General features: G+C 36.3%; 1 protein-coding gene across 3 annotated transcripts in view; it reads right to left on the minus strand.

Moving 5' to 3' along the window:
• rmdn2 (regulator of microtubule dynamics 2) overlaps positions 1-15735 on the minus strand; it is a 90203-nt gene that overhangs the window by 62022 nt on the left and 12446 nt on the right. Inside the window, exons 1-2 of one of the 3 annotated variants that reach the window (XM_039657154.2) lie at positions 10874-10944; positions 8089-8516 (exon numbers count right to left, since the gene is read on the minus strand). In XM_039657154.2, the coding sequence (XP_039513088.2) occupies positions 8089-8510 (422 nt within the window). In that variant the 5' untranslated portion in view covers positions 8511-8516; positions 10874-10944. Of the gene's footprint in view, positions 1-8088; positions 8517-10260; positions 10518-10873; positions 10945-15735 lie in introns of those variants that run through there. The other 2 variants (XM_039657153.2, XM_089117223.1) reach the window with 2 other exon arrangements.

A 15735-nucleotide genomic window follows, 5' to 3' on the forward strand; every position in this document is an offset into this window, starting at 1 on the left:
ATCACAACACACCGGCTCAAACTAACCAATCTGAGCCCACTTCCTGTTTCTGAGGGAGTGGTTTCATAGAATCAGGTCAACCAGTCATTCAGAGGACAGAGGAGAGCGCGGCTGACAATAAAGGTGAAGTTTATGAAAAATAAGACTTTTTAAAAAAGAAAAACCACAAATATATGTTATATTGCACCCCATAAACACAATCATGCACAGGAAAAAAGCAGTAAACCACCTCTTTAATTCCAAGTCTACATCTACTTTAAACAAACCAATTAGAAACAAATAGTTTGATTATTTATTCCGAATAAAAGGTGCATTTTCGCTATACTGTAGGAATGACGAGTCAGCACCGTCATCTTTGCAGCCAACACAGATTTAGAAAACACTGGTTTATTAATAAACAATTAAAATGTCTCCTTTCAATTGTTTCCCCGACACATTCTTTTGCCACTGCTTTGCGGCAAGCTTTATGTGTGCTGAGCACAGGCTCAACCCGCCAGAAGCTTATATTTAATTGAATTCCCATTTATTTGTACAACTTTTTTCACAACAAATATTGTTTCAAAGCCGCTTTACAGAAAATGCATGCGTCTAAAATACAATTTAGAGTGATGTGTTATCAGAGGTGACTGTGTCTTTCAATTCAATTTTCATTCAGTTTCATTGTTAAAGGTGCCATCTGGAACTAAAAATAAAAAAATATTCCATAACAGATGGGGGCAGTATACCTCCAGAAAATGTGTTTTTTTCCGCACGCACTCACGTCTTCAAACAACACAAACGAGCGCTGTTTTTCTCTCTTTCTCCGCATATTATTCAAATCATTTGACACGATAGTAAAAGGTCGGAAGACTGCAGTTTCACGTGGAGCATTTGGAGATTTTTAGAGATCAGAGACTAAATGAACAACATCTCAACACTAAATGATGAAGACCGACTCATAGACGCCTGTCTCAAAAACAAGCTGTTGCATTTCGACGATATGGGAAAATAAAAGCCTGCAGGCTATTATTTTAAGTTTACGGTATTCGTTTTGTTCATATTACACTTTTATTGTTAATTTGAATTAATTTGACTGACAGCATTCGCTGCTGCCAGCTCTCACGAATTCACCGTGAGACACATGCAATTAACACTTAGCAAGCAGGTTAGTTAAGCTCTCAGATTCTGTCAATTTTATTATGCAATTCAAACAATAAATACCGTTTTGGCGCTTGTACATGTTACACCACAGATCCCTAGCGCACGTGAACCGATCATCTCTACTAGCTAATGGAAAAAGAACCCGAACACTGTTGAAAGATACAGTATGCTACAACTTACCAAAATGTATTCCTCATGCATAATGTCAACCAATCATTTTTTGAACTCTTCCCTGAACTGAAATGTAGTAATGGGCTGTATTTCCACACGACTGACATCAAGGTTTAAGTACACACACAAGCCGGCGCGAGCGCGACTCACTCGTGTAGTGCAGTTTGGCTGGTGGTAATGTTGCCCGGCCGCATACTGCCTCCCATGGCCGGAACTGGTATTACGACACCTGCCGGGCCGGGGCTAGTAATTTAGCATGCTAATTTAGGTTTATATCTCGGCAGCACTATAACTTGTCAGTTTTTTAATTACATCATAGCACTTATTTCTTCTCATTCTTTTGATGCGTGTAGCTCATTTTTTGGATATTTTTACCTCAATTATTACATATGGCACCTTTAAACAATGCATTAAGTTAAGGCACAAACAACGAGCTCATTGAAGTAAAGAATACGTGTTCTTATGTTAAATAATTAGGAGGATACATAGAAAACTTTAGCATTGGTGCTTTTTTACAAACTTAAAATATGAGTGTAAAAAACAGTAGTAATGAGGTAATGTTAAAATGGATTTATTTATTTTTCTTTTCATAAAATTGGTATCGAAAAAAGTATCATTCAGGAACCGTTATCGAAGTCAAGGTATCGGTATCAACAAAAATTAACGATACCCAGCCCTTTGAACAACATCTGCAAAGTTACAATTTACAGAACCAAAACAATATTATGGAGTTGTGATGGAGATATAAATTCATTTTAACAAACATAATATTTAGGGTACATTTACTTATGACAATTACAATTGGTCTTCTATTGTATCATTTTTTTTATTTATTTTTTATTAGATTTTAAATTTTGTCTTATCATGATAAAAACAACGCATAGCTCCTCACTATCATGGTAAAAAGTAACAGTATGGTTATCTATGATGGCTTTAGATAGAGTAAAAGAGTGAAGTTTTGTACTGTAGTTATGTTTAACTGATTAAAACTCAAGCCTTTAAAATGCAAAAACAAAGGCAAACACTTTCAAAAGAAGAGCTGTTCGGGGGCAACGCGGTTACCATCCCAACACTCACTGGCTGTGCACACATCCAGATGACTTCATCAGCTCCCCTGGGAGTTTGAATCCACAAACAGTTCTTTATTCCTCTAACCTTTGAGGTCAGTAAAAAACATTTTTGAAAATAAATTATTTCTTTTATACAGAAAGGACACATAAAATTGGTCAAAACAGTGACAATACAGATATTTATAATGTTACAAAACATTTATATTTCAAATAAATGGTGTTCTTTTTAACTTTCTATTCAAGGAATCCTGACCAAATCAGCATTTTAGAATGATTTCTGAAGGATCATAAGACACTGAAGACTGGATTAATGACGCTGAAAATTCAGCTTTCCCATCACTAGAATAAAATCCATTCTAAAACTAGAAAAAAAAGTCATTTTGAATTGTAATATTATTTCATAATTACTGTATTTTGATCAAATAAATGGAGCCTTGGTGGGCATAAGAGACTTCTTCTGAGCATCAAAAAATCGTAACGACCCCAAACCAAGTCGGCAAGCGAGACGCCACATTAAGTCAGAAATAAACTATTATTTGAGTACAAATACAAGGATTAGGCTATAGAGCATATGTATGTCAAACCTCAAGATGACTAAACTTCCAAACACAACGATGTGCTGTCTGCATCTTCAAAAACATTTCATTTCTAGAAATACTATACAGTCACAGATAAATGTCACAGTCCATTTAGCAGAACAGTTCATTAAAGTGCATTCATTCATTTCCATCCTATAAGAGCTGGAGTGACCTGACCTGTCTGCCTCTATGTAAACAATAACTTTTTCTAAACCAACAGCAATCAAACATAATAAATGGTATCATTTTAAACATTCAAGTATTATGATCCTTCAACAACTAAGGCGAGCTGTGACGTGATTTCATTCGTTCCAACCAGAAATGTAGGAACGTTGACAGAATTGCAAGTTCCTACATGAGACGGTAAAAATTAGGCTGTGATAACTCATCAGCAGTCACTCTTTTAGACTGGTCGGCCGGTGCTTTAAAGAGAGACAGAAAGGAGGAAACGGTTTTGACAGATGAACGGTCCTTTGAAGCCCAAGCGGCCCAAGCACTAAACTACACACACACACGCTCTTGAATCAATTTTCTGCACTGAATTGTGGTGTTAAAACAATCCTAGCTGCTCAAAACCATGATTACCAAGCATTGAGCAACACAAAACACAGTCATGGTCTAGAAATGCTCCAAACAGACATAAAAAAACAAATTATGAAAACTCATCGCAGAGAAGTTTCTTTAGACGCCTCCAGGGCTTCCTTTATTTTTACACCGAATATGTGGAGGCGAAATTGCACAAACCAAGCGGCTTAAAATAACAAATCCTTTTTTTGGATATTTAAGGAGTTGAAGACGTGTTAAAATGTTAATAACAAGAACTAAAGTTTAATGCTATGGAAAACAAAACAGATTATTTCTGAATGCCTTCAGGAGCAGAATTTAGTGAGACTGGAACAGACTTGTAAAGCACTTAATGCTGAATTTAGTGAACAATCGTTCAAATGAATGACTGGAGGCAGCGGAGTTCACCTTGTCTGTAGCCCCAGGTATGTGCACACCACTAATCCTCCTAAAACTCAAAATTATGTACCATTTGTCCAGTGCAGAGATGTCAAAAAACAATCAAAATCCAAAAGGTTTTCAATTAAGAATGAGCAATGCTCTACTAAAACCAGCAGAGGGCATTTTCCAAAACTAGGGGCATACTAAATACTGTTTATAAACCTGATTTTGTTATTTTCTAGGAATGCATTAGATATGTTTGTTTTTTGGGGGGTTTTAAATGTGCAGTAAGCGATTTCTGAGAAACGCTGTTGATTGTGGATTGGACCGAGAATCACAACGCAGCTATGGGCAACCGAGGTTGAGTTCTTTCGGCTCTATACGCGAGTAACATTGGTTTTCACAGAACTAAGTTACTGTATGTTTTATCGTAATTTTCGCAAAGCACCATATTGCTTTCGCTTCAGCTATCATAAAGAGATAAAGAGGTATCCACTCTTGAATTAAATGTTTGTGCATTTTGGGGGCGGAGCAATAAAGGTATTTTTTGGGTTGATTTAAAATATCAACAGTGTTTCTAAGAAATTGCTTACTGCCCCTTTAATTAGTAGTGATTAGCTATTAGCTAAAAGGAGTCAAAATAATATTTAATCAAACAGTTATTTTTAGGCAAAATCATTCCATTCATACTCGTATTATTTTTATCAAATTTGTAGGCTTTAACATTTACTCTAATCTCAAAAATGTCTATTCTCAACAACTATACTTTATACACAATATTCTGCAGGTCGTGCATAAATAATCATAAGAATGATTTGCTCTGAAAAAAAAAAATGCAAATCCCAACCTTAAATAGCCTGACTACATCAGACTTCCTACTTCCGCTATTTTCATTCCACTCCTGTAGTCAGTCTGAGATAGCAGCCTATCTTTCAGTTTTCCAGCGGCTTTCGGACGGACGGCCAATCAACGAACAGAGGGCGGGCTGAGAGCCGTGACGTAGACGCTTAGCGCCAAGTTTTACATTGTAGGTTAGAGAAATCGAATGGGAAACGAGACAGTCCAGGGTTTTCAAACTGAAGCCAGAACCAGGATAGAGGAACAAAGAGCTGTGTTTAACAGATCTAATCCTAAATTTGAGAGTTGGCTTCAAATATTTTCTTGTTTCACTCTGGCAAAAATAAGTTTAGAGGCCGTGATTGTACTGTGGATGCTAGGGGTGTAACGATACCCTCATGCCACGATTCGATACATATAACGATACTGATACAATATTATTGCGATACTCCAAGACATATGATAAAAGGTTAACAGAAAATGTACTGTTGATTAAAATGCTAACTTTGATATTACATTGTGGGTTTAGGTTTGGAATTGATGCTGGTAACCCAATGCTCAGGACAATGGTAGCACCAGATTAAAAATATTCATGATTCTGAAGCTGAAAATACAGAATTATTTTAGACAAATATTCTTGCTCTCTGTCACTGACTAGATATATTTAATATAATGTCAGCCACTTTTTACAGGTAACATCAGACATTTGGTATTATCAGGAAACACAAAATTATACATTAAAATCAACATAATGTATAGTAGTTTAACTTAATGTAGTACTGACACTAAAACTCTTAAAAAATGAATTTTTTTCTCACACAGCATTTTTACTTTGGGGGAACTATCCACGATACATATTGTAACTCACTATCCACGATACATATTGTTGCATTTTTGTATTGTTATATATTGTGGCATGATATATTGTTACACCCAAAGTGGATGTGTAGATTAACTTCGCATAATCTGCTAAAGTCGTTTACAGCCATGTTCATTCCGGTATTTTGCTCGCATCATCAAGTGTTTACAGCAGGTGGAACAGTTCGATCATAGATTTGAGTTCGATGCATGATGTCTGTGGATCGATGTGGCTGTGTCGGCGCATAACATACGTCATAAATAAATTTATCTGATTGGCTTACGGGTAACCAATGATTTTAAACTTCAGACGAGCGAGAGAGAAAACACTTCTCTATTATGCCATTCCAGACTGTCTATGAAGCAAAGTGAAGTAGCAGAGTCTGGTATTACCAGGCTAAACCTTAAGGGGCGGTTTCCCGGACAGGGTTTAAATTAGTAGGCCTTAATTTAGAATAGTTAATCATGTCTTAAAAGATAGCTTTTTGTAACACAGATTAAGTACAGATTTGTTACACTTGGACTATGGAGTCCTGAACTAAAATAAAATAGATTAAATTAAAACCAACTGTGCTAATCTGAATAAGCATGACAGAGGTTGCCTATAAAACATGGAATGAACCAAGAAAAGCTTAAAATTGCATGGAACTGAGAAGCAAATCCAAGGAAAACAATGGCATCAGAAAAAGACTGCAATCAAAAAACATTTACTAAAAAGAGTAATTAATTTTTATGCAAGATAAATAATCTGCACACACCAGCTTTGGAATAAAAGAATATATATATATATATATATATATATATATATATGTTTGTATAAATACATACACATAAAATCAATGATGTACAACTAGAATCAATGGTGTTCTTTAACAATGAATGTTTTTTACTTAAAATGAATTATTCAAACAACTATAATTAATGCTTCTTGTTTATTCCTGTGATTTACATAAACTTACTAAACATTAATTTACACATGTGGTGTTTTGTGTTGACAGTCTAGAAGCAATACTTTCAACTAGAGGAGTACCATAGTGGTTGCTTTATTAATTATACAGCTTTAATTTTAGGTAGCAGGTCCTCGCTCCAAGCACAGGCTCAACACTTCACCAAAATGGTAACCCCAAAAAATACTAACATAAGATAAACATTTAAATAACAACATAATAATAGAACATTAAACATTCTCTCCGTTTTCTCATCTTACTAAAATAATTGCATAAAATATCACTTTATTTGAAAATTTACATTTCAGCCCTGTAAAAGCATGATGGGAAGTGAATGTCATGTATGACTAGGTTAATAGATTGAAACATATTTCAAAATTAAAACATCAAAAGTGAAATCAAAGTGAAGTGACCATTTCAAGTTAGTTTAACATGAACTAATCACATTTTAACAAGAAACCCGATACAATTAAAACATAACTAAATGTTTAAATGATATATTAATATATGTACTAATTGTGTGTGTATCCAAGTAATGCAGGTGTCTTCTTTAAAACACAAAGTTAATCTGAAGTTAAACCTGCCTCCTCGTAGGTTTAATTTAAGACTCAATTTAGTCCTGGAGTAACTGTAGTCTTGAAATCAGCTTATTAAACTCTGGACTAAACTAAATCTAGGACTATTTAAAGCCATGACATAGAAAGCAGATTTTTTTTTAATCAGGTTTAAAGGGCTATTTTATTCTAGGACTAGGCTTAATCTCTGTCCGGGAAACCACCCCTAAATGTTAGCTGCTCTGGAGCTTAGCCACTGAAGTCAACAATTTTCAAAACCCTGTTCAAAAAAAACAGTACCAAACTTTTGGACAGTACCAAACTGGTGCTCTGTCAAGACAAACTAACAACTGACACACTGCTTTTGAATTTGAACATTTGGAATGATCCACTTAATACGCTCTCAGCTTCATGATTCCACATTTGTGAAGCCCTGTTAATGTGTAAAATGATTGATAGACAGAAGGTGCATCGGTTAACCAAAAAATATAATTAAAGGCATAGGAATTCTGTCTTCATTTACTGAACCTCATGTCGTTCCAAACTCATAAGACTTTTATTCGTCTTTGGGACGCAAATGAATAAATCTTACAAATGAAAATCTGAGAGATTTCTGTCCCCCCATTGAAAGTCTATTCACACAAAACTCTGACGCTCCAAAACATTAATAAAGAGTTGTAAAATAAATCCATATGAATTCAGTGGTTTAATCCAAGTCTTTTGAAAAGACATGTTTGCTTTATGATGAACAGATATTTGAGTGAATGTATTAATGAAAATGTACTCAAATCCAAATGGATTTATTTTGTAATTACTTTATGAATGTTTAAACAGAAAAATATCTTCATTTTGTTACGAAGACAAATTAAAGCCTTATGGGTTTGGAGCAACATAAGAGAAGGGGTTAAAGCGACTTGAATTTCCTGCCATTCTAAGGGGGGAAATGCACAATTGAAACACCTGGCAAATGGGATCTCCGTAAACTCACCCTCCTTCACTCTCTGCCTCTTCTGAGCTTTGTCCTTCAGTTCTCTCTGGGACACCAGCTCTTTTTCTTCTGGCGGGAGTTCGATGAAGTGGACTCGCCTTGTGAGCACCAATTTCTTCCCTGCTCCGGCCCCTAAGCTGATCTCTGACGTTGTCCTGCAGGTGTGGAATTGCCTCCTTCAGGGCTTTTACCTCCTCTTTGAGCTCAGACACACAATGTATCAGAGCACCCAGCCGATCCAGCACTTCGGCCTGGCCCGTCTGCAGACCCAGACTGCCTCCCGTGTGATCTGCATTGCTGCTCAGGTGTACGACTCTGCCCCCACCTGCTCCAACTTTCCGGAAGTAGGCGATCGCCAGGCTGATCCCAGCAGCCCCTGCCAGAACGCCCAAAGCCAGAGCCCTGCTGTCTGCTTGAGCCATCCTAAACTGTAGACACAAGAAAGAAAGAAAAAGCCCAGTGATTTAACACTTCACATCCAATGCACATAAGTATTCTGCTAATATTATGCAAACAAACAAATACATGATCCTAAGGGACAGCTAGTTTAACAAGAAGATCATTCCATGGCTTGTTCAATAAATAATTAAAAGTGTAGGTTAAAAATAATATAATTCACTTAGAGAAAGTTTGTATCTAATTTCCACATTTTATTTCACCAAAATTTCACTTTTCTTGCATTTCAATTGCATAGCTATACACTATGTCAAAATACATTTTGATATAGTAAAGAGAAGAACAAACTGTATTTGTTTATTTATTTACACTGTATTTGTATAGTTTTTTTTTTTTGAGTGAATAAATAATTATAATTAAAAAATATATATGTACAGGGTGAATAACATCTAAATAACTACTAATACGGTGATTTTTTTTTGTTTTTAAAATAAGTCTCTAGTCTCTTATGCCAACCTAGGCTGCATTTATGTGATGAAAATTAAGGAAAAAAAGAAAGAAAAACAGTAATATTGTGAAATATTAAAATAACTTTTTTATATTTAAATATATTTTTAAATGTAGCCGAGGCCTAATTTATTCCTCTAATGGCAAAGCTGATTTTTTTAGCATCATTACTCCAGTCTTCAGTGCCACATGATCCTTTAGAAATAATTGTAACATGTTAATTTGATGTTCAAAAAAAAAAAAAAAAAAAAAAACATGTATTATTATTAATGTTGAAAACCGTTCTGATTTTTTTTTCAGGGTTCTTTGATGAATAGAAAATTCATCATGTATTTGAAATAGAATATTTTGTAACATTGATTATACATTCTTTACTGTCGAATTTGATCAATTTAATGCATCCATGCTTTAAAGTATTAACTTCTTCTAAACAGTTTAAACTTCTAAACAGTTTTTACTTTCTACTCATCAAAGAATCGTAGATCTAGTTAGGTGTTTAATAACGTTTAGGTTTTTGGCCTTGACCACAGCATAAGTTTAGTAGTAGACCTTCCCACATACTTTTTACCAGGCAAGTGGCACATTATTTTGACATGAGCGCAAAAAAAGAGCAGCAATAAAAGCAGCAGTAATAATGAAAACACATCATTATTCTGATACAGACTTTCAATTCACATATTTTCAATAAGTTTCTTAGTTCAGAGAGAGAGAGAGAGAGAGAGAGAGAGAGAGAGAGAGAGAGAGAGAGAGAGAGAGAGAGAGAGAGAGAGAGAGAGAGAGAGAGAGAGAGAGAGAGAGAGAGAGAGAGAGAGAGAGTTCCCTGCAGATATCGGCACATGTTTTAAAATGTGCTGAAAATAGCTTGATATCTTAGCTCAATTGGTTATTCAGACATGTTTAAACCATCAATCAATCTGAAAAAACAGAGATGTCAGTTCTACTGTCATTGCAACAGAATTAAATTCTGAGTCGCAAGTAAATATAAAAGAGAATTGAATTGAATTGAGAGAGAGAGAGAGAGAGAGAGAGAGAGAGAGAGAGAGAGAGAGAGAGAGAGAGAGAGAGAGAGAGAGAGTCATAGTAATAGTAAGTTGTCATAGTAATCAGCTGTCAAGGTCTTTACGGGCAGAATGCGATCTATCTATGCATATATAAATATACACACACGTGTAGCGGAGAAAAAACTTCTTCCATCCTCAGAACAAAGTAAACCCCATCTGCAAAAGCATATTAATACAGCGATATTCTAATAAAAACAGCAGCTTTTACCTGTTTAAATTCCCCTGAGCGCAGCGGTTCGTCTGCAAAAACAGTCCGAATCGCTCCAGTGCTCGATGATTAAGGTTCCGCCCAGATACTGCGAGCATTTACATTACAACTTAAGTCGAACCTAAATGTTAAATTACACTCTCAAAAAGCAATTTTGATGCAATATTAAGTTTTTACTTGGGAACTTGAAACATGGTAGTAACATCTTGTTTGTTCTTATAGTTATTAGCAGCTAAATATTTGTCCTTTAAACTATGTTGAATATAAAGAGGCACCATCACCATCAATGTTAATGACCTGCCAAAAAAAAGTTGACGCAAAGAATCAAAGTTCATTAAAATCACTCATTAACAGAGTCACACTTGCACATACACTGATTTACAAATACAAAAACAGACTCCAAAACTGATCTGCAGAAAATGTACAACTAAGTTAGCTTACAACTAAGCTAATAAACAAGCTGTTCTTGTCTTACATTCAAAGAATGTGTACAACATATGCGCACAAATAATCTCTTGAGCACAATCCTGTAATAATATTCCAAAATATAAGACGGAGAACCCTGACTCACAGTAAGCAATGTTATAAGTTGATTAAAGTTTGAAAAACTTACTGTTATGGAGCAGGTCTGTGGCCTTCACTGCTGTGGAGTTCAGTGCTATGGTGTGTTTCTCTCTATAAACACATGTATCTAGCTGATCAACCTTGAACTGTGGTTCAGAGTTTCAGCTGCTTTGATTGGCTTTTAGTATCTTCGCTCAGACATTTAGCAATGAGACTGCACTCCTACATTCCTACATTACACTGTATAAAGCCTGTGCTAAAAATGCTTTTGAAAGACATATCCTGTGCCCACCAAAGCTGCATTTAGGTGACTAAAGATATAGTGAAAATTGAAATATTATTCCAGTTTAACTGCAGAGAATATGTTTTATTTGAATATATTTTAATTTGTATTTTCAGCATCATTAGTCTTCGGTCACAACCTTCAGAAATCAATCTCTGCTGATTTAGTGCTCAAGAAACTGTGTGTGTGTGTGTGTGTGTGTGTGTGTGCGTGTGTGTGTGTGTGTGTGTGTGTATGGTGCAGATGGGTGGGTGTGTACTGAATATATATATATATATATATATTCAGTAATGATGCATTCAATTGGTCAATTGGAAAAAACGTTATACTCTCAAAAGTCAAAAGTAAGAAAAATATGTCCGTTCTTGACTTATATGATTATGTAAAGCCACCTAGTTTTGGAGAAAGTTGTTATATAAATACTAATTATGATAGACTTAAATGGAGAAATATGTGTTTGGGTTCAGATGGTGTAGGCCTAGTTACAGCATCTAGCAGAAGGGGTCCAATAGGGTCAAATTAACTGATCAAACTTTGACCCACTGGTCCGACATTGCAATATTTTAATGTTTCACTGAACTGTCCAGATGTTATGTCTGTGCCCACTATAGTTCTTGCTGTATCCCATCCACTTCAATGATCCAAACTTCAGTGTGTTCAGAAGTACTCTTCCTCAAAGATTTGTTGTAATATTGTATAATAATATTTCAGCGTATTTCAGGTTGTCGTAGAAGGGACAGGAATCCATTCATTACACAATCATTACAAATACACAACGTAATACACAAATTAAATAAACAGCAGCATTCAGACTCATGTGTAACAGCACCATTCAAACAAGAAATTGAATAATATAAATAATAAAACACTGGACTTCACTGTGTAAATTATGTGTTGATTATTATTTAAGCTGTACTGAAGTTTTTCAGTGAAGAGCAGTGAGTGATTTTCTCTTTTGTTGATTTATTAACAACTTTAAGAGTTTATGGAGTTTAGACGCATCCCAACGATTTTCTCCCAGCTGTCTACTTTCACTTTAGATAACCCACTGTGTTTAACCATGTAAACCTGATAGTTTAAGCCCAATAAGATGCAGAAGATAACTTGGCAGCAGAACTGCAAAAGATAGAATGCACAATATTTCTTCTAAATCAGTCCACATGTTGAAAAGAACCGCAAAGTGGACCAAAACCTTGTCGCTTTTACATAAGAAATCGAACTACGAACGGACCCTCAAGGGAACGGTCTGAGTACGGTCTGATATCACTTGCTTTGTTCACATCTAGCCAGCTACTTTCCCTAAAGCAGAGCTACCATTTGGCTAAAGATGTGTATGACTGTTGAGGCAATGCTGCCTTGCTGAGGCCTCGGAGCTCAGGTCGCTGCTACTTTACTGTTTGTTTCTTCTGTGTCTTCCGTCATTCGGTTATTAATTGCCAATGGAAGAACAAAAGACTACATCACACTGGTGTTGAGCTTAGTAATTTAATATGGCTGCTCTGCTCGGAGTGGAATTCACGCTCTGCGGTACCTTTAATTGATTCAGTTTATTTGCCAGACCTATGTTCAAAAACACCATGCAAGACAGAACAAATACAGATAAACAGGGCAAAATACAAGTACAAGAACTAAAATGCATATAGACATTTCAGCCAATACTCTCAGTCTGGACGTGTACCCGGAGCAGCTCACTAAGGGATTTGAGAGTGCCACCATGATTCTGTTGGTAGACTCATCCAGACGTTGTAAGGACAACATCCTTTAACTTTTTAAACGCTGCATTACTTAATTTTACATTTTTTGAATGCCTTGCACTTAGTGTAACTGCCCCTCATGTTGCTATTGCTACTGTATGGTCTATTGACCTCTAAAACCAAATGTAGAATTGCTGTCAGAGTTTGCTTATTTTCTGACAAAGTCGTGTTTTAAAGTGCCTTCGAACGTGCAGCTTTGTATGATGCGTTGACGTAATTTCCACTGAAACAGGAAGCTAAGACGGGACATATTGAATGGCTCCTCCCCATTTTCAAATAGCCATTAGGGTTTAGTTTTCCTCACCATGGAAGCGCATCTGAGCACTGATGATACGTTGGATTCAATGGGTGTGAATATATTCTACCCATTTCATTCTTAATCAACGCACAGATGGAAAATGGAATAGAACTTGAACGTTTGAGTAACCGAACACACATCTCCAACCCATAATCCTCTGTCATGCGTCAACGGTCGCTTTGGCCAGGTGGTATTTATGTCATGGGGTGGGACACTTGAGAGGTTTTGATTGGACAGAAGATGTGATGAGAAGCTGGTCATAAAAATATGTGATCCCTTTTAGAGGAAGTGAGAGATTGTAAAGTTTTGAATACTTATTTCTCCTAAAAGCAAATTTTGTCATTGTTTTGTAACACACCAGCTTAATAACCTTAAAGGGGAAATGAAGCAGTGAATCAAGTTTACATGATTTACAAGATGGATTTCCAATATAATCAACAATTATATAAGGAACATTACAAATGTAAACATTTAGAAGAAAAAAAGAAAAAACTTTGTATCTTTCGCCGCCAGGGCGCCGCCATTGTGCAGTTGACGTCACGGGGTTGGTTGGCTCAAATTTAACAGGCTCTGGGCATTGAAAATCGCGACATCAAACTGTGTTTATACCAGTGTTTTGACCGCGAACGACTAATGTTAGGTACAGATATTAGACAAAAAGATGACGTCTCATGTTATATGTTGACAAACTGCACATAGAAACATTGTTCGCGTCTGCCGTCAGATATTCCCGTCTCGTCAATAACATGTAAGTTAGCACGTATTTGTTAAAGTGGAAATGAAACGTCCATATTTTCGCACTGGTAGTGCTAGTAACGTTAGCTACAGCTACTAGGAAAAAGTGTCTCCGCTCTGACATCCTTCAGGGAAAGCATCGCCGCTTCCACACGTCTAACTCCCGGCACAGCATGGTCAACGTGCGTTTGTCTAATATATCTGTACCTAACATTAGTCGTTCGCGGTCAAAACACTGGTATAAACACAGTTTGATGTCGCGATTTTCAATGCCCAGAGCCTGTTAAACTTGAGCCAACCAACCCCGTGACGTCACCTGCACAATGGCGGCGCCCTGGCGGCGAAAGATACAAAGTTTTTTTCTTTTTTTCTTCTAAATGTTTACATTTGTAATGTTTCTTATATAATTGTTGATTATATTGGAAATCCATCTTGTAAATCATGTAAACTTGATTCACCGCTTCATTTCCCCTTTAAGGCTAACATATTCATACTAAAAGCAAAAACAATCTTGGGAATAAAGGACTGCACTGCCCCTCTTGTCTTGCAGGAAGGATACAGGTCAGGTAAGACAGCTGAAAGAGACACAGAGCCAGTTACCAGGAAGGGTTGGTAGCCAGAATTCTGGAGCTGTGGAAATGAGTGATCAGAGAAAGAACCAGCTTGAGCAAAAGCTACGCTTTTGATTTTTCAGCTGCAGTCTTTTGTTTCCATGCTTTACAGTCAGTTATTATGTGACCTGGATCCAAGCAATAAAAACAGACACGTTTGCGGTCTGAGCGTTCAGCATAGGCTTTCTCTGTTTTCTCAGAGGAAGGAACAGGTGACATCATTCTTTCTGTCTGGTCATTCATAAATAGTCGGTGTCTAAACTGTCATGTAAAAGAAAGTGCAAACTCATCAGCTACCACTGTGGCAGTGGTATACTCTCTATACAGAGAGTGAACTCGTTTTTTTGCTCATTCAAATGAATTACTGATTTTAGGGGGCCTGAATTCTGATTCTGGGATTTTAAAATACATGTTGATCAGAAAGCCTGTGCTATGGCCAAGGACTTTTTCCAGCCCGTTCTCATCCTTTAACGTCATATGGAACGCTATATGCAAAAACGGCGCTATACTACGCACATGGCACCCTTTATCGTTAATATAACACTCGAACCCAAGACGTTATAAATCCTTTAGCGTGAATATGACACGCACACCCTACCCCACACCTAAACTTAGCCCTCACAGCGCGTGTTATATTAACGATAACGGGTGCCATGTGCGTAGTATAGCGCCGTTTTGTCATAAAGCGTTCTATATGACGTTAAAGGATGAGAATGCGTTGCTTTTTCTCAGTGTCTCTGTTGGACTGTTTTGACCTTACTCAATTTGTGAATGTTTCTACACATTGCAAAGGTCATAGACATGCTATTATTTATTTATTTATTTATTTATTTTTATTTTTATTATTATTATTTTTTTTTTACTTGCAACCATGCATTTATTTAAGTTGTGGTAACAGGTCCCCTGGATTCTTTTTTTTAAGAGTGCCGATGGAAAAAACCTTATCAATGAAAAACGCCTCTTGGTCTCCCAGACCGGTTGAATATGAAACGAATCATTGCACATATAAAAGTTATTTTTTGTACCGTAGAGGCTCTTTCCTAGTTCTGTTGAACTAGTTGAACTCTTTCTTGATCAGACTTGCTTTAGGTGAAAGGGACCCTTTGAATTTTCATTCAGAAATTGAAAGTTCAGAAAGTTTTATATGAGATACATAATCATTTAATAATAATTGAATTATTCAACTGGAGTCATATTATATATTTACTACATAACAGAATGACAATTCGT

Source organism: Pimephales promelas, chromosome 11 (assembly GCF_988280905.1).
Source record: "Pimephales promelas chromosome 11, fPimPro1.hap1.1, whole genome shotgun sequence".
Classification (NCBI taxonomy): domain Eukaryota; kingdom Metazoa; phylum Chordata; class Actinopteri; order Cypriniformes; family Leuciscidae; genus Pimephales; species Pimephales promelas.